Source organism: Enhydra lutris, unplaced genomic scaffold (genome assembly GCF_002288905.1).
Source record: "Enhydra lutris kenyoni isolate GAN:26980312 unplaced genomic scaffold, ASM228890v2 scaffoldscaffold9, whole genome shotgun sequence".
NCBI lineage: Eukaryota > Metazoa > Chordata > Mammalia > Carnivora > Mustelidae > Enhydra > Enhydra lutris.
The window spans coordinates 73,231,830-73,250,846 of NW_019154093.1; the positions used below are offsets into that span (position 1 = coordinate 73,231,830).

At 39.0% G+C, this 19,017-nt stretch overlaps 1 protein-coding gene and 1 pseudogene across 3 annotated transcripts in view; both read right to left on the reverse strand.

The window, feature by feature from the left end:
- Positions 1–314: 314 nt before the first annotated feature.
- Positions 315–2,800, reverse strand: LOC111142940 (annotated as a pseudogene).
- Positions 2,801–5,131: 2,331 nt separating this feature from the next.
- The window catches only part of LOC111143236 (WD repeat domain 47), a 62,766-nt gene continuing 48,880 nt past the window's right edge, over positions 5,132–19,017 (reverse strand). For all 3 annotated transcript variants that reach the window (XM_022496837.1, XM_022496836.1, XM_022496838.1), the window contains 3 exons: positions 18,328–18,459; positions 10,176–10,394; positions 5,132–6,484 (listed from right to left, as the gene is read on the reverse strand). In XM_022496837.1, coding sequence (XP_022352545.1) covers positions 6,342–6,484; positions 10,176–10,394; positions 18,328–18,459 — 494 coding nt within the window. In that variant the 3' untranslated portion in view covers positions 5,132–6,341. The remainder of the gene's footprint in view (positions 6,485–10,175; positions 10,395–18,327; positions 18,460–19,017) is intronic.

Here is a 19,017-nt window from a genome sequence, read left to right on the forward strand (position 1 = left end):
CGGGCCCGCGACTGATTGGCCCGCCGAGGGGGCGGGGCCAGGCTTTGCGGTCTTGCTTTAGGCCAGGGCTGAAATCTTACGTGGAAGCCAAGTATGTACAGAGCATGTTTTCTTAGTATTGATTTATTTTGTAAGTCCGAATGTGTAACCTTTGCATCGGTTATTTAAAGTAGGGTATAATGAACAACAAAGTCGTATTTTGGGGAGGTGTGCATTGTACACAGGTGTGCATTATTACCGTTATTGACTCGACAGGCTGTTGAGGACAGGGAATTAGGTCTCAGGGTGAATCTGCTATGGACTTCAGAGATCCTTCAGGGCATTGTGGAAAATACAAAGGTCATGTTGAGGTCCTCGTGAAACTTATATTTAGCTGCATGAATGTGGACAGCAGGTATCAAAGTAAGGAACATCTCAGACTTCAGTGAGTCAGATATAAGCAACTACATAAGATGCTAGAAACGATACATTCTAATTTTTAAGGTCACTTAAAATGGACATTTTGCTTCAAATCCTTTTGGAAAATGATTGGGTTTGAATGTGGTCTTATCTCTATTTATAGTTGAACAAAAATCAAATCTAGAGGGCCTTTTTTACTGATTAAGTTTGTAGCACTTAATGGATGCATTAGCCTTACAGGTTAAAATACTCTTTTTTAAAAGATTTTATTTATTTATTTGACAGAGAGTGAAAGTGAGGGAGGGCCCAAGCAGGGGGAGCGGCAGGCAGAGGGAGAGGAAGAAGCAGACTCCCCGCTGAGCAGGGAACCTGATACAAGGCTTGATCCCAAGACTCTGGGATCATGACCTGAGCTGAAAGCAGATGCTTAACCGACTGAGCCAACCAGGCGCCCTGAAATACTTTTCCTTTTTTTTTTTTTTTTTTTAAGATTTTATTTATTTGTTTGACAGACAGAGATCACAAGTACGCAGAGAGACAGGCAGAGAGAGAGGAGGAAGCAGGCTCCCTGCTGAGCAGAGTCCAATGCGGGGGTTTGATCCCAGGACCCTGGGATCATGACCTGAGCTGAAGGTGGAGGCTTTAACCCACTGAGCCACCCAGGCGCCCCAATACTTTTCTTTTTAATTACCCAAGAATACTCAAGATGAATGGGCACCGGGTTCTGTCCTGTTCTTTTTTTTTTTTTTTTTTAAGATTTATTTATTTCTAGAGAGAGGAAGAGAGCATGGGGAGGAGCAAGGGAGAGAACTTTCAAGCAGACTCTCCCTGAGCAAGAAGCCAGTAGCAGTGCTCGATCCCACAACCCATGAGATCATGACCTGAACAGAAACCAAGAGTCTTAACCAACTGAGCCACCCAAGCACCCCAACCAGGTTAATTTTTTAAATTAATTTTTAATGTCATAACTGTACCTGTTGAGTAAAAATTAGCCATCTAGTTAAATCTGAACAACCTCTCCAACCTAAATAGAGTAATCCCAGGATAAACATCACTTCAGGGATTGCATTTTCTCATCTGTTCTCTTACCAACCATGTAAACTAAAAAATGTCCAAATACCACTTAATATCATAGTATGAATGGGCTCCAGACATACTTTAATACTTCCAATGGAATTATATATATATATATATATATACATATATATATATATATATACAAACTCTACTACATTTAAAAAAAAGATTGGGTTGATTTTATCTGAGTATTTTGTGGACCATCACATGCAGTCAGGCAGGGCTGACATCGGTTTTGTTCAACAAAGCTGCTTGTAGAAAGTGGCAGGGTTTGAGTTGGACTTCCAGGCTGACCGTGCTGAAACTTTCTCCTTGACGCCCAGGTCATCACTGGAATCAGCCTAGTTCCTGTTTCCATATTTTCTTTATTGGTAAGTGGGACTCCCCCCTGCGATCCTCTCAACATTGACTTTTCTAAGTAGTTTCTGCAGATCCACCTGGCTTTTACCAGGAGTAATTAAGACATGCAGAAGTCAAGTTGGTAACACTTTGGAGCTGGGTTTCAGGATATCACACCGCAGGTCAGAGACAGTAACTAGTGAATGCTGTGCCTCTGGTGATGATACAAATTTCTTCATCAAAACCGTGTGTTCTTTCATTTCAGTCAGTAGATTTTTAACTGTTATCTGCATGGGTCCATCTTGTTTTTAATGGTCCAGTCTGATGTTCTTTAGTACAATCAGAATTTCTGAGCAGCCCAGGTGCCACAGGTAATGGAGTACAGGCAGAGAGGAGGCGGGGGGAGTGTAGGCAGAGATGGATGAGGAGGAAGGTGGGTAGCTGGCTGTGGCAATATGGGAGGAAGTGCAGCTGGGGATTCTCCAGGGATGGTTAGAACACAGGCAGGCACATTTGTAAATTCACCACTTGTGTGACCCATTTGACCACAACTTGGACAAGGACGAGTCCTCCAAGATGGTCTTCAGTGCCTCCCAGAGTCTGCAGAATTCACTTGCCAAAATGTGAAACTGTTGTTTTAGACTGTTAAGTTTTTGGTGGCAATAACAGGATGGAGAGATGATGTCTTTCAAGACTTCTAAATTCTGGGCCATGCAGTTCTGGCACTGGTTGTATATAGACCATACTCTTTGTCCTAAGATTTACTGTTATCTTTGATATAGGGAAATTTGAATTTTCAGTTTCATCTTAGCCAGCTTCTGCTAAGGGGTATTGTTATCTGTGGAAGGAATAACCACTCTTTCTGATGACGGCGGCGGAGGGGGAGGTGTAATTAGCTTGAACTGAAGTGGGAGGATTCCCTTTTTTTGAATAATCTTTTCACTTTGGCCTTTAGGTTTTTTCCTTGTTGTTTGAACTTGGGCATTATTTAAGTCTAAGAGCCTGGGGATTATTAGATGGAGTTAGGGTAGTGGCTTCTCCCTTGCCATTGTAGCTACACCATTTTACATTGCCACCAATATTACACAAGAGTTTCAATTTCTCCGCATCCTTGCTGCAACATACTATCTTGTGTTTTTGGTAACAGTCACCCTAATAGGTGTGTGGTGGTATCTCATTGTGGTTTTCATTTTCATTTCCCCAATGATGAGTAGTGTTAAGCATCTTTTCATGTGTTTATTGGTCATTTGTCTATTTTCTTTGGAAAAATGTCTATCCAAATACTTTGCTATTTTTTAATCTGCTTTTGGTTTTTTGGTTGTTTTTGTGCTGTAGTTCTTATATATTCTGGATATTAATCCCTTACCAGATACATGATTTGCAAATATTTTCTCCCATTTCATGGGTTGCATTTTCTCTTTGTTGATTATGTCATTTAGCCTATTACAATTTAAAAAAAATTTTTTTAAAGATTTTATTTATTCATTTGAGAGACAGAGATCACAAGTAGGCAGAGAGGCAGGCAGAGAGAGAGAGGAGAAATCAGGCTCCCCGAGGAGTGAAGAGCCCGATGTGGGGCTCGATCCCAGGACCCTGGGATCATGACCTGAGCCGAAGGCAGAGGCTTTAACCCACTGAGCCACCCAGGCACCCCTAAAAAATTTTTAAATAAAATTTAAATCAGACACTTCTGTGGGGAGGAGCTAAGAATTTCTGCAGCCCACTCAGCTCTACTCTCCTTCCCCATACCCCCACTGAGAAGGGTTCAGAGAATGTAGATACTTCAGTTCTCTTACTTTCTCTTTCACATGAGCCTCCAAGAATCTATTCACCTCCATGGAGAAGACAGTATGGAGGCATGGGAAAAAAGACATATGTAATCGGATATTTATTAAAATAAATATACAATTTCTAGTGATTATCTAAGGCACTGCAAAATGAATTCCATACCCCATGTATAGGAGGATCTTAAAGTTCTCTCCTTGAAGGTGGAATAATTTTATGAACTTTTTTTATTTTTTATTTTTTTTTAAGATTTTTTATTTATTTACTTGACAGAGAGAGATCACAAGCAGGCAGAGAGGCAGGCAGAGAGAGAGGAGGAAGCAGGTTCTCCGCTGAGAGCGAGAGCCCGATGCGGGGCTCGATCCCAGGACCCCGAGACCACGACCCGAGCCGAAGGCAGCAGCCCAACCTGCTGAGCCACCCAGGCGCCCCCCCCCTTTTTTTTTTTTAAAGATTTTTTATTTATGAACTTTTTTTTAACCATAAAGTTGAGCTGGTCTATATCAAGAAATGCCTTTTTTTCCTAGTTTTAAACTTAACACTAATGACCTGCTGTAATATCTAGAATGTATGAAATTAAGCATGATAAGTAGACTGAAGAGGAGACGGTAGCATACTTTTAGCAGAATTCCCCTCTGCAAATGTAGGAAAACTGTGTATCCGCTGACTGTACACAACTAATGAGATTTCATTTCTTTCTAAAGCACTCAGTTCAACATATTTGTTGGCTAACTTCCAATTTATATATTTTGGTGGGCTTTTATTAATCAACTTTCACAATATATCCAGGATGGAGAAAGTTCCCTAGATCTTGATTAAAAGAGACAGGAAACACATAAAAGTTAAGCAGTTGCCCAAGGGTTAAGAAGTAAGTTAGTAGGGGTGCCTGGGTAGCTCAGTGGGTTAAGCCTCTGCCTTCAGCTCAAGTCATGATCTCAGGGTCCTGGGATCAAGCCCTGAATCAGGCTCTCTGCTCAGCAGGGAGCCTGCTTCCCTGCCATCTCTCTCTGTCTGCCTGTCTGCCTACTTGTGATCTCTATCAAATAAATAAATAAAATCTTTTAAAAAAGAGAGAGAGAGAAGTTAGTAGAACTTTATTTAAGTAATCTCTACATCCAATGTGGGGCTTGAACTCACAACCCCGAGATCAAGAGTCACACACTCCGCTAACTGAGCTAGCCAGGCACCCAGTAGAACAACTTTAGAAAGAAATTCAAGAAATCGATTGGGCGGTGGTTGGTGGGGATGCCTGTGTGGCTCACTTGGCTAAGCATCTGCCTTTGGTTCAGGTGATTATCTCAGGGCTCTAGGATCGTCTGCCACAATGGGCCCCTTGCTTGGCAGGAACTCTGCTTCTCCCTCTGCCTGCTGCTTCCCCTGCTTGTTTTCTCTCTGACAAATAAATAAAATCTTTAAAAAAAAAAAAAAAGGAATTGATTGTGGGGTTCACCCACTGGACCACACCACCTCCAAGTAAACTGGAGAAAATAACACTCTAAATTGAAAGTCACAGACACTAAGGAACAGGATATTTTTAGGTGTCAAGAGGTCTTTATTGAAATAATAGCACGGTTACACTTCTAATATCCTTTCCACTTGTATACAATAGATTAAAAATGCTTGCTACATACAGTGCACAGACAGTTCAATAATTAGAACCAACTCAACAGCATTTGAAATAAATAAAATAGCCTATTTAATAATTTAAAGTAAAATTACTGTACAATATGAAAATAAAGATACATAAATGTTAGGATCTACAATGCCATAGGAATAAAATCATTATTCTGCATTACACAAAACAGTGCAAGAAACAAATCCAAATAAGCTTTTGGAGTGCAAAGTTTAAATTTTTCCATTTTAAATTATCATGCAGACATAGCATTTCAAACCATGCTATAGTCTATGGCAAAGTTTTTAATTTTTAAGAGGAAAAACACTAGCCAGTAAATTTACTGTACCATCAAGTGTTGCATCACGTAACGCCACTGCTCTGCTCTACAGTACAGTTTAGAAGGGAGGTATCTTGTTGCATTCAAAAAATTGAAATTAACAAGTTTCTGAAGCAAACATATTTACCTTTTAATCCTGAAACAAAATAATGTGACAAGATAGTAATTATATCCCTGGGTTTAAGAAAAAAGAAAAGGCCAATACCACATCATGAACTAAGAAGCAGTTTTCCATCCATCTTTAAACTCCATAATGATCCTTAGCGAAAATAACCATATAACTTCTGACATGTAAAATTCTGACCTCTAGCTGACAAGTGAGATAATATCATGGGAGTGTGAGAAAAGTAATTTCCGAACACCTATGTTTAATCTGTGTAGAACTTGGTTGCATTACATGTAATAATATGCTTAAAGTAGAGTTCAATTTCAATGTGCATATAAAACTGTTATTTAGGCAAAGACCAAGGAATGCATTTAATACTAAACCGTAAACACATCATCCACCTCGATGTGGAGCGCACACTGACAACATAAGAGCTCTTCCGCAGGCTTTGGCAACAAGACTACATATAGCAGGTCACAGCAGCACGAGCTCACATGGAAGACTGAAAGCACTGCAGAATAACACCACCCGACGCTTCCTATCAAAGGGATACATGGTAATAAGGGGCCTCCTCGTGCTAAGCCACTTTCTGATCAGTCTACGTTCTTCAGATTTATAATTTTCACAACTCAGTAGTCTGAAGTCTCTGTGCTTTCACTGCATAGATCGACACTGGGTGTACTCTATCCATTGTAAGTCCAGAGGGTTACAGTTCTGTCTGCAGAGGATGACAGGAAGGAAAGATCCTGGGTGTGCCATCGGCACTGAATCACTTTGTCCTTGTGCTCCCCCACCACCATGATAGGAAGCTGTTTAGTGAGATCCCCTAAATGGAAAAGAGAGAGACACTGATTTACAATACAAAATAAGTATATGTCTAGATTTCACAGACTTCCCACAACTTGAAGGCATTACAGTATACAAAGTCCTAAACTACATTAATACAGTTAAAGCTTTAAACAGGGATAAATTCTTTTTATACCTATGTTAAGCAGTATTCGGTAAAATACGCACAGCAACATATGACACAGCTGCCGCTCTCTCCTTGATTTCTCTCTGACTTTGGTGCCACCATACCTTTGTCTCCTTTGCTGGTTTGCTGCTCCTGTCCCAGGTGGCAGCCTTTGAGTTTCCTGTTCCCTTTACACCCACTTCCTGTGAAATTTCATCTAGTACCTTGGTACCATGGCCATTTGTGTACTTATGACTCACACATTTCACCTCCATCCTTGACTTTTCACCTGAACTCCCGAATAGTATCCAAATAGCCATTCCATAGCCATTCCATATCTCACTGGATTGCCTGATAGTCATCTTTATTTGTTTAAACCAAACTTGATTTTCTTGCCCAAACCTGTTCCTCCTCCTACCAGTTAATGGCACCATCTGGTTGCTCATGCCAAAAGCCTAGGAATCAGTATTCCTCTCCCCATATTTAATCTAAACAAATTAAAATATATCCCAAATTCAGTCACTACTTACCACCTCCACCTCTACCGCCCTAGTCTAAGCTACCATCAGCCCTCACCTGAACTGTTCCAACTGCCTGATATTCACACATATATTCCATTCTCCCTACATAACTCAAAATTACCTTTTAAACAGACATCAGTAGATACCAGATCGCTCCATTTTAAATATTCTCCTGCCTCTGATTTATTCTTGTCTCTCTCTCCCTTAGTTCTCTAAGTCCCAGAGACATTGGGTTCTTGCAGTGTCATGAACATGCTGAATTCACTCATGCCTCAGCACGTCCTGGCCTGGCTTGTGCCTTCTTATCATTCAAGTCTCTACACAAATGGCACTTCCCTAAAGAGCCTACCTAAAATAGCCTTCTCCATCCACACAGTCACTCTCTCCCACCCTTGCTAATTTTCTTTTTAAAGATTTTATTTATTTGACAGACAGAGATCACAAGTAGGCAGAGAGGCAGGCAGAGAGAGAGGAAGGGAAGCAGGCTCCCTGCTGAGCAGAGAACCCCACGTGGGGCTCGATCCCAGGACCCCAGGATTCCATCTTTTGGCTATTATAAATAATGACACTATGAACAAGGATACACAAATATCTCTTTGAGACTTTGCTTTCAATTCTTTTGGATATGTATCTAGAAGTGGAATTGCTGGCTTGTATGGTATTTCTATTGTTAGTTTTTTGAGGAACCACCATACTGTTTTTCATAGTAGCTGCATCACTTTACATTCTCACCAACCACGCACACAGGACTTAATTTCTCCATATCCTTATCTACACTCACTACTTTATATTGTTATTATTATTGTTTTTTTATAGTAACCATTTCCCCAATGATTAATGATATTGATCATCTTTTTGTATGTTTTTTGGCCATTTTACACTAAGTTTTTTAAAGTAGAAGCAAATAGGAGAACATAAAGCGTATTTTAACATCTGTCATCACTGAACTCAAAATGATTTAGTGTAGTAAATGTTTATTCTTTCAAATATTTTATTTTATTTAAAGATTTTTTATTTATTTATTTGACAGAGATCACAAGTAGGCATAGAGAGGAGGAAGCAGGCTCCCCCTGAGCAGAGAGTCCGATGCAGGGCTCCATCCCAGGACCCTGGGATCATGACCTGAGCCGAAGGCAGAAGTTTTAACCCACTGAGTCACCAAGGCACCCCTCAAATATTTTAAAATTACTTAATAAAATAAGACTATTTACTTGATTTAATAATTTGCTACAATTCACACCAATACAGTACCAGTAATTTGTTCAGTAAGTACTATAAAACTAAAATTTGAAAATGTTACAAAGTTGATTATACCAGATTAACAACAATAACAAAAAGATCTAAATATTCATAAAAATCCAAGAAGACAGCACAGGCAGTAATTTTTCTCACACTGGCAGTAGCAATATTTTTTTAGATATGTCTTCTAAGGCAAAGGAAACAAACAAACTACTGGACTACATCAAAATAAAAAGCTTTTGCACAGGAAAGGAAACAATCAACAAAACAAAAAGACAACCTACACAATGGGAGAAGATATTTGCAAATGACATATCTGGTAAAGGATTACTATCCAAAATACATAAAAAATATACACAACTGAACACCAAAAAGCCAAATAAGCCAATTAAAAATGGGCAGATGACATGAATAGACATCCAGACAGCCAACAGACACATGAAAAGACGCTCAACATCACTAACCGTCAGGGAAAGGCAAATCAAAACCACAATGAGATATCACCTCACACCTGCCAGAATGGTAAACAAAAAACACAAGATAAAAAAGGTGTTGGTGAAGATCTGTAGAAAAAGGAAGGGAACCCTTGTGTACTGTTGCTGGGAATGCAAACATTTTGTATATACAGTATAGCCACTGTGGAAAACAGAATGGAGGCTCATCAAAAAATTAAAAATAGGATTACCATATGATCTAGTAATTCCAATACTGGGTATTTACCCAAAGAATTAAAAAACACTAATTCAAAAAGATACATGAACCCTTATCTTTATTGTAGCATTATTTACAATAGCCATGATGTGGAAGCAATCCAAATATCCATCAGTAGATGAACAGATAAATAAGATGTGGTATACACACAAATAATGAAATATTAACAAATATACATGATGGAATATTAGCCATAAAAAAGAATGCAATCTTGCCATTTGCATCCATCCAAGATGGATGGAGGGTATAATGCTAAGTGAAAGAAATCAGTCAGAGAAAGACATATACCATATGATTTCACTCATAAGTGAAATTTAAGAAACTAAACAAAGAAAAAAAGAGACAAACCAAAAAACCAGACTCTTAACTATAGAGAACAAACAGGTTACCACAGGGGAAGTAGGTGGGGGGATGGGTGAAACAGATGAAGGGGATTAAGAATACAATTATCTTTTTTTATTTTTTTAAAGATTTTATTTATTTATTTGACAGACAGAGATCACAAGTGGGCAGAAAGGCAGGCAGAAAGAGAGAGGGAAGCAGGCTCCCTGCTGAGCAGAGAGCCTGATGCGGGATACGATGCAGGACTCGATGGGGGCTCGATGGGGGCTCGATCCCAGGACCCTGGGATCATGACCTGAGCCGAAGGCAGAGGCTTTAACCACTGAGCCATCCAGGCACCACAAGAATACAATTATCTTGATGACCACTAGATGATGTATAGAATTGTTGAATCACTATGTTGTATACCTGAAACCAATATAACACGTACACTAATTATACTGGAATTTAGAAAATAAATTTTAAAAAAGTTATATGTTGGGACGCCTGGGTGGCTCAGTTGGTTAAGCCGCTGTCTTCAGCTCAGGTCATGATCCCAGGGTCCTGGGATTGAGTCCTGCATCGTGCTCCTTGCTGGGCAGGGAGCCTGCTTCTCTCTCTGCCTCTACCTGCTTGTGCGTGCGCGCTCGCTCTCTCTCTGACAAATAAATAAATAATAAAAAAGTTATATGTGAATTAAAAAAAAAAAAAAGGCGAGATCCCAAATAGAATAAGAGAGACTACAAACAAGAAAAGAGGTCAATCTCCCTCACCTTGTAGGTCTGTCACCTTTATTTTCATATCATAGGATCCTGTTAGCAAGTAGTGAGCTCCAGGAGAGAATCGAACAGAGCGAACATCACTGGAATGAGGGTGATAACTTTGTACCATTCTTCCTCCTCTTATGTCATACAACATGCAGCTAGAATCTTCTTGTCCTGTGGCTAAGAGACGGCCACTGGGATCTACAGCTACAGATGCCACTGCGCTGCCTGTATAAAAGAAAGAATAAAAGTTTCATATGGAAAAATCAATACAGCTCAACTACAACAGCTAATTATGTTCACTGAACCACACACTAAAAATTTAATGTAGCTTATCCAAACTGAAAGAAAAATCCAAATTAACATTCAACCAATAAACACTTACATCCTTTTTAGAGACAAAGTATGAAGCAAGATACTATGAGAATGAGAAAGTTTGGTTTTTTGGTCACTTGGGAGAACCCCCTGGGATGCCGTTACTTACAGTGCAATAGTGCAATAGGTGAGCCACTTTTTAAGTGTCAGAAAACTCCCACAAGCTTACAGTCTAGTTAGGGGAACAAGAAATTAAACAACAAAATGTGTTTTAGGACACAGTGTAGGAAATGTGTCTAAGCAACACACCAATAACTGCCAGTGGAAACTAGATGAAAATAAGTGCTGAATCCACTCGCTGCAGCCCTGAATCTAGACGGTGCATTTTTAATGAGGGCAATAATGTCCGCCCAGGGGGTTGCAAAATGGTTCTCGGGGATGAAAAAATCTTGTACATTAACAATAATTTGTAGCCCTCCAAAGCTTAACCCCACCCAATAAAATCTTATTCCTAGTATTTAATTTCTCTGGTTAGGAAAAAATTTAATTTTGTTTCTCTCCTTGCATGGAGAGGAACAATAATGAAAATAAAATTGAAGAACACTGCTATGGACATGGTCAAGAGTCTGCACTTTAAGCTAGGAGCAATCAAAAGGCACTGAAGTACTGTGAGCAAGGTATGGTGGGCTCTGGCTGTTGTGCGGACCGTGGCCTGAAGGGGGAAAGTGGGAATGCAGAGACAGTAAGGAAGCTGTGCAGTAGTTTAGCTGAGAGGTGGTGGTGGTTTATCCGAGAGTGGTGAGAGTACAAATGGAAAGTAGTAGAGGGATTTAAGATAAATTCTGGAGGCTAAAACAATACATTTTGCTTATTAATTGGTTATTGGAGGAAAGGAGAGAAAGATCCAGGGAGTCTCTTTCCGGCATGAACAATGGGTGGTAGTAGCACTTAGGTGAGGAGGTCTGGGGCAGTTTGTTTGAGAAGTCATGACTCAGTAGTTTAAGACATGTTAAGTTTGACATATCCTTTAATATATCCAAAAGGAGGGCGCCTGGGTGGCTCAGTGGATTAAGCCTCTGCCTTCGGCTCAGGTCATGATCTCAGGGTCCTGGGATCGAGCCCTGCATCAGGCTCTCTGCTCAACAGGGAGCCTGCTTCCTCCTCTCTCTCTGCCTGGCTCTCTGCCTACTTGTGATCTCTGTCAAATAAACAAATAAAATCTTTAAAAAAAAAAAAAAAAAGATATCCAAAAGGACATGTCAAGTAGGTGGATTAGAAATATGAGCCTGGCATGTAAAATAGGTTTGGGCTAAAGATAAAGATTTAAGGTCAGTATAGGAATTATACTTAAAGCTGGAGGAATAGAAATACTCATGGAGAGAAAGGAAGAAGACAGAAGTCCTGAGTCCTAGGGAATACCAAAATTTAAAGATTGAACAGAGGAGGAAGAACCAACAAAGTAGTTATACAGGAAGGTAAAAGGAGAGTGAAAAGCCCAAAAGAAAAGAGGCGGGAATCAACTTACATGTCACTGAGAGCTGAAGTAAAATAAGGATTTAAAAGTGATTTTGACAGCATGAAATTATTGGTGACCTTGAAAGAAGGTAGCTTTTTAAAAAATATTTTATTTATTTGACAGAGAGCAGAGAACATAAGTAAGCAGAGCAACAGGCAGAGGGACAGGGAGAAGCAGATTCCCCACCAAGCAGGGAGCCCGATGTGGGGCTTGATCCCAGGACCCTGAAACCATGACCTGAGCCAAAGGCAGACACTTAACTGACTGAGCCACCCAGGTGCCCCCCCAAAAGGTAGCTTTTGTTGGAGTAGATGTAGCAGGAGATAGATTGGAATAGGTTGAAGACTAAAGATGAGAAAATGGAAACAGCATATGTAATAGGACTTCTGAGAACTCTGGGAAAGAAAGAGAGCAAGAAATTAAGGTAAGAGATGTGAAGGGGATAAGGAGGTCAAAAGAGGAACTTTGGGGCATTTCCAGTTCTAGGACATTTTTGTATATCTATGGTAGAGAAGAAAAGAAGGGCAGATACAGTAGAGAGCGAGACAATGCTGCAAGAGAAAGGATATGTCCAAAAAGTTTAAGTCTCTGAAAAGGGGAGAAAAGGGGCTGAAAATAATTTAGACAACTGGGGAGAGTTTGGAGGTAAGTCAGTGATAAGGGTATAGTAAGCAAGCAAGCAAACAAAGAAACAACCCCAATTATTAACACCAAGAAAAACAAGAAGATATGAAAGAAAAGGGAAAAAAAGATATGAATAGCACTATAAGTGCTAAAACAATGTAAGGAATGAATACTGATATATCCAAAAATGGTACAACTATATTGAAAGGACGGGAGTTAGAAGCATGTGAGGGGATGAGGAAAAGTGTGAATTGGAAAGGGATATAAAAAATCTTCATCTTTTACAGTGGTAAGAGAATAAATAATCCTAAAAAAAAACTATAATTGGAGGCATGTTATTTAGAAATATGAAAATAAGGGGCACCTGGCTGGCTCAGTTGGTGGAGCATGTGATTCTTAATCTCGGGGTCTCTACACCGCATGTTGGGTGTAGAGATTACTTAACAAATAAAAGTTTTTAAAAAAGGAATATGAAGGGTGCCAGGTGGCTCAGTCGTTAAGCGTCTGCCTTTGGCTCAGGTCATAATCCCAGGGTCCTGGAATCGAGCTCCACCTAGGGCTCCCTGCTCAACAGGGAGCCTGCTTCTCCCTCTCCCACTGCCTCTGCTGTGTTCCTTCTCTTGCTGTGTCTCTCTGTGTCAAATAAATAAATAAAATATTTAAAATAAAAAAAATGAAATATGAAAACACAACTATTACAAAAGTTAAAAATGGATGTCTTGGAGAAATGGGAAATGAGGCAGTGGCTGGAAGACAGGGCACAATTCTCAGGGCAATGTTTTTTTTAATCAGCCTTACTGAACTGTTTGGTTCTTTAAACCATGTTATACATTAACTCTGGTGACCATGCAAACTAAACTTTAACAAATCAATGATAACATATTCATATATAAAAATATAATTATACATGCGTGTATATTCCAGAATCAAGTTTGCTAGAACAAATTGTATCTGGTTTGAATCAAAGTACAGAAAAAGGTCCATGTAGAAACTTACAAAACAATAGAACAGATCAATGAAACTAGGAGCTGGTTTTTTGAAAAAAAATTAATAAAATAGATAACCTCTAGCCAGACTTCTCAAGGAAAAAATCAAGTGGGATTTATTCCTGGGTTGCAAGGGTGGTTCAGTATTCTCACATCATTCAACATGATACAGCACATCAATAAAAAAGGGATACGAACCATATGATCATTTCAATGGACACAGAAAAATCATCTAAGTACAATATCCATTCATGATAAAAACCGTCAACAAAGTAGGTTTTGAAGGATCATACCTCAACATAACAAGGGCCATTTATGAAAAATCCAGAGCTAACATCATCCTTAATGGTGAAAAACTGAGAGCATTTTCCCTAAAGTCAGGAACAAGACAAGGATGTCCACTCTTACCACTTTTATTCAACGTACTAGAAGTCCTAGCTACAGCAATCAGACAACAAAAAGAAATAAAAGGCATTCAAATTGTTAATGAAGATGTAAAACTTTCACTATCTACATATACACACATACATATATAAATATATATATAAAGAGAGAGAGAGAGAACCTCAAAGACTGAAAAACTGCTAGAATAAATAAAGTCATAGGATACAAAATGTACAGAAATCTTTTGCCTTTGTATACACCAATAATGAAGCAGCAGAAACAGAAATGAAGAAAACAATCCCACTTACAACTACCCCCAAAATAGTAAGATACCTAGGAATAAACCTAACCAAAGAGGTGAAAGATATGTGCTCTGAAAACTATGAAACACTGATGAAAGACACTGAAGATGACACAAAGAAATGGAAAGACTTTCCATGTCCATGTATTGAAAGAATATTGTTAAAATGTCTACACTACCCAGAGCAATCTACACATTTAATGCAATCACCATCAAAATACCCACAGCATTTTTCACAGAACTAAAACAATTCTTTTTTTAAAGAATATTTTATTTATTTATTTGACAGAGAGATCACAAGTAGGCGGTGGGGGAGGGGAGGCTCCCCATAGAGCAGAGAGCCAGATGTGGGGCTCGATCCCAGGACCCTGAGATCATGACCTGAGCCAAAGGCAGAGGCTTAACCCACTGAGCCACCCAGGTGCTACACACCCCCTTTTTTTTTCAGATTTAAAACAATTCTAAAATTTGTATGGAACCACAACAGACCTCGAATAACCAAAGCAATCTTGAAAAAGACAAGCAAAGCTGGAGCATCGTGATTCTGGGCTTTAGATTGTATTACAAAGCTGGGGCCCCTGGGTGGCTCAGGTAATGATCTCAGGATCCTAGGATTGAGCCCCACATCAGGCTCTCTGCTCAGTGGGGAGCCTGCTTCCCCCTCTCTCTCTCTCTGCCTCTCTGCCTACTTGTGATCTTTCTGTCATATAAATAAATAAAAACTTAAAAAAAAAACAGATTACAAAGCTGTCATCATCAAAACAATATGGTATTGGCAATTTTTTTTTTAAGATTTTTATTTATTTGACAAACAGATCACAAGTAGGCAGAGAGGCAGGCAGAGAGAGAGAGGAGGAGGAGGAGGCAGGCTCCCTGCCGAGCAGAGAGCCCGATGTGAGGCTCGATCCCAGGACCCGGGGATCATGACCTGAGCCGAAGGCAGAGGCTTTAACCACTGAGCCACCCAGGCGCCCCTGGTATTGGCATTTTAAAAAAAGGCACAGGGGCACCTGGGTGGCTCAGTGGGTTAAAGCCTCTGCCTTTGGCTCAGGTCATGATCCCCGGGTCCTGGGATCGAGCCCTGCATCGGGCTCTCTGCTCAGCAGGGAGCCTGCTTCCTCTCTCTCTGCCTGCCTCTCTGCCTGCTTATGATCTCTGTCAAGTAAATAAATAAAATCTTAAAAAAAAAAAAAAGGCACATAGTTCAAGAGAAAAGAAAACCCAGAAACGAACCCACAACTCTATGGTCAATTAATCTTTGACATAGCAGGAAAGACTATCCAATGGGAAAAAGAGAGTCTCCTCAACAAATGGTGTTGGGTAAATTGGACAGCAACATGCAAAAGAAAGAAACTGAATCAGTTTCTTAGACCACACACAAAAATAAATTCAAAATGGATTAAAGACCTAAATGTGAGACCACAAACCATAAAATACTAGAAGAGAACACAGGCAGTAACTTCTTTGACATTGGCCAAAGCAGGTTTTTCCAGATGTCTTCTGAAGTGAGGGAAACAAAAGCAAAAATAAACTACTGGGACTACATCAAAATAAAAAAAACATCTGCACAGCAAAGAAAACAATCAACAGAACTAAAAGGCAACCCGCGGAATGGGAGAAGACATTTGCAAATGATGTATCTGATAAAGGGTTAGTATCCAAAATCTATAAAGCACTTATACAACTCAACACCTAATAATCCAATTAAAAATAGGCAAAGACATGAACAGTTTCTCCAATTAAGTCATACACATGGCCAACAGACACACAAAAAGGTGTTCATCATCAATCATCAGGGAAATGTAAATAATGAGATATCACCTTGTAGTTGTCAGAATAGCTAAAAGCAACAACACAAGAAATAACAATATGAAGGTTCCTCATAAAGTTAAAGATAGAACTACCCTACAACACAGCAATTGCACTACTAGGTATTTACCTAAAGAATGCAAAAACAATCAAAGGAATACATTCATATAAAATGATATATTTATAGCAGCATTATTTACAATAGACAAATTATAGAAGTAGTCCTTTGGACTTCCAGTTATGTAAGGTGTCCATCGACTGATGAATGGATACACACACACACGCACACAATGGAATATTATTCAGCCATAAAATGAATGAAATCTTACCATTTACAATGACATGGATGGAGCCAGAAGGTATAATGCTAAGTGAAAAAAGTCAGAAAAAGACAAATACCACATGATTTCCATTCATGTGGAACTTAAGAAACAAAATGAGCATAGGGGAGTATTATGCCTCCATCAGAAAGGATGAATACCCAACTTTTGTAGCAATATGGACGGGACTGGAAGAGATTATGCTGAGTGAAATAAGTCAAGCAGAGAGTCAATTATCATATGGTTTCACTTATTTGTGGAGCATAACAACTAGCATGGAGGACAAGGGGAGATGGAGAGGAGAAGGGAGTTGAGGGAAATTGGAAGGGGAGGTGAACCATGAGAGACTATGGACTCTGAAAAACAATCTGAGGGGTCTGAAGCGGCGGGGGGTGGGAGGTTGGGGGAACCAGGTGGTGGGTTTTAGAGAGGGCACAGATTGCATGGAGCACTGGGTGTGGTGCAAAAATAATGAATACTGTTATGCTGAAAATAAATAAAATTTTTAAAGAAATCTAAAAAAAAAAATGAGCATAGGAGAACAAAAGAAAAAGAGACAAATCAAGAAGCAGATTCTTAATTACAGAGAACAAAGTGATGGTTACCACAGGGGAGGTGGGTAGGGGGATGAGTGAGATGGGTGATGGGGATTAGGAGTGCACTTATGATGAACACTGGGTGATGTATGTTAAGTGTTGAGTCACTGAATTGTACACTTGAAACTGATATAACACTGCATGTTACCTAACTGGAATTATAATAAAAACTTAAAAAACCAAAAAAGAACGGAGTGAGCACGGAGCACGGAGTGAGCCTCAAGTGAAACACACTCAGCAATATTCACTGCATTGACACCAGTCCCCAGTGAGTTGCATATTAACATGTGGCCGGTAATTTAATGGCACCTCTAGTAATAAATGAAGCATTCTTAAAATAATAAGTAAAATATTCCTGATTTTAAAAAAAGGTCTATGGAAGTCAAGAGAATAGGCAAAGCATTAAAATAAAACAAAAACATCACCAAAAAAGTAAGAATAAAAGGCAGGCATTTTCACCTGGAATAGTGCCATAGAATTGCTATTAAAAGCTACAATATAAAAAAAAAACTACAACAAAAGAAAAAGGATTCTAAAATAAAGACAATGGCAGGATGCTGCATCACTCTTAGATACCAGTGTCTTAAAAGGTGATAAAACACAAAGAGCAGTACTGTCCGTTCACATGGAACAATCCAAAGTATATTGTTAAGTTTAAAATGTGAGGCATGTATTATTATATGCTACCATTTCTGTGTACATGTATACACATGTTCAAAGAAGACAGAAGATTATGATATATACAAACTTCTTGGTTATATACTTACAGATTATGTATAGAAAAATAAATAAGAAACCGGTCCCTTAGGGAAAAACACCAAGGAACAGGACTGGAAGAAAATGATTTTGTTTAATTTCAATTTCTCCACTGTGTATGTATTAAAAAAATTCTTTAAAGGTCTGAATCCTAAAATAGCCCTTCTAACATGTTGTGATAAGCACTAGGTATTATACGCAACTAATGAATCATTGAACACTACATCAAAAACGAATGCTGTGTTGACTAACTGAACATAATAATAAAAAAAAGGGAAAAAAGGAATAAAATAAAATAGCCCTGCTAACATAATAAGTGGGGAATAATACTTAATCTCCTGGGCTTCAAGTTTCCTAAACTGAATTTTATTTTTACAAAGAAAGTAAGAGATGAATATATTTTGAAAGAATTTAAAGTAATCAATAAAATATCAAGTATCTATTTGTTTCTGTTCTTTTTTTAACATATGTGTTACAGGGGAGAGGAAGTAGGTAAGTGCAATTTACAACGTTTCTTTCTCATATAAACTCATTTAAATTCCAGAAAAACCTACCAGTTCCATGGAATGTTGTGCCAACAACACGAACACAGCTTGGTACCCGAAGATCCCAAAACCTAACAGTCTTATCTTGGGAACCAGATGCAATCATCCAGCCACTCCAGGTATAAAGTGCTAAAATATGGCCTATAAAAGATCATATATTCAGTTATTACTGTGGAACAAACAGTACTTTTCCTTAATACATTCAAAAGTAGGTACTCATTATTGGACATGGAATGATCTGGTTAATCAAATATACTGGCAGGTAGAGATTTTCCACATGTATCAAATATATTGGCAATTTTCTTTTCTTTCTTTTTTTAAGATTTTATTTATTTATTTGTGAGAAAGATGGTGAGATAGAGAAGCAGATACCCTGCTGTGCAGAGAGCCCAATGTGGGGCTAGATTCCAGGACCCTGAGATCATGACCTGAGCCGAAGGCAGACAGTTAACAGACTAAGCCACCCAGGTGACCCTATTTTGGCAATTTTCATAAAACCAAAATCCAATAAAATGCACAATATGAAAACCATACTAAGCAATCTGTTTTGTGTTTCAGTATTTCAGGATATCATAATTAGTATTGAAAAAATTTATCATCTGAAATTACAGCAAATTATGGCAAAGCAAAGGATAGTGGGGTTACAATACTGGCTTTGCAAGAGACAGACCTGAGGTCATATCTCAGTCCTGCTATGTT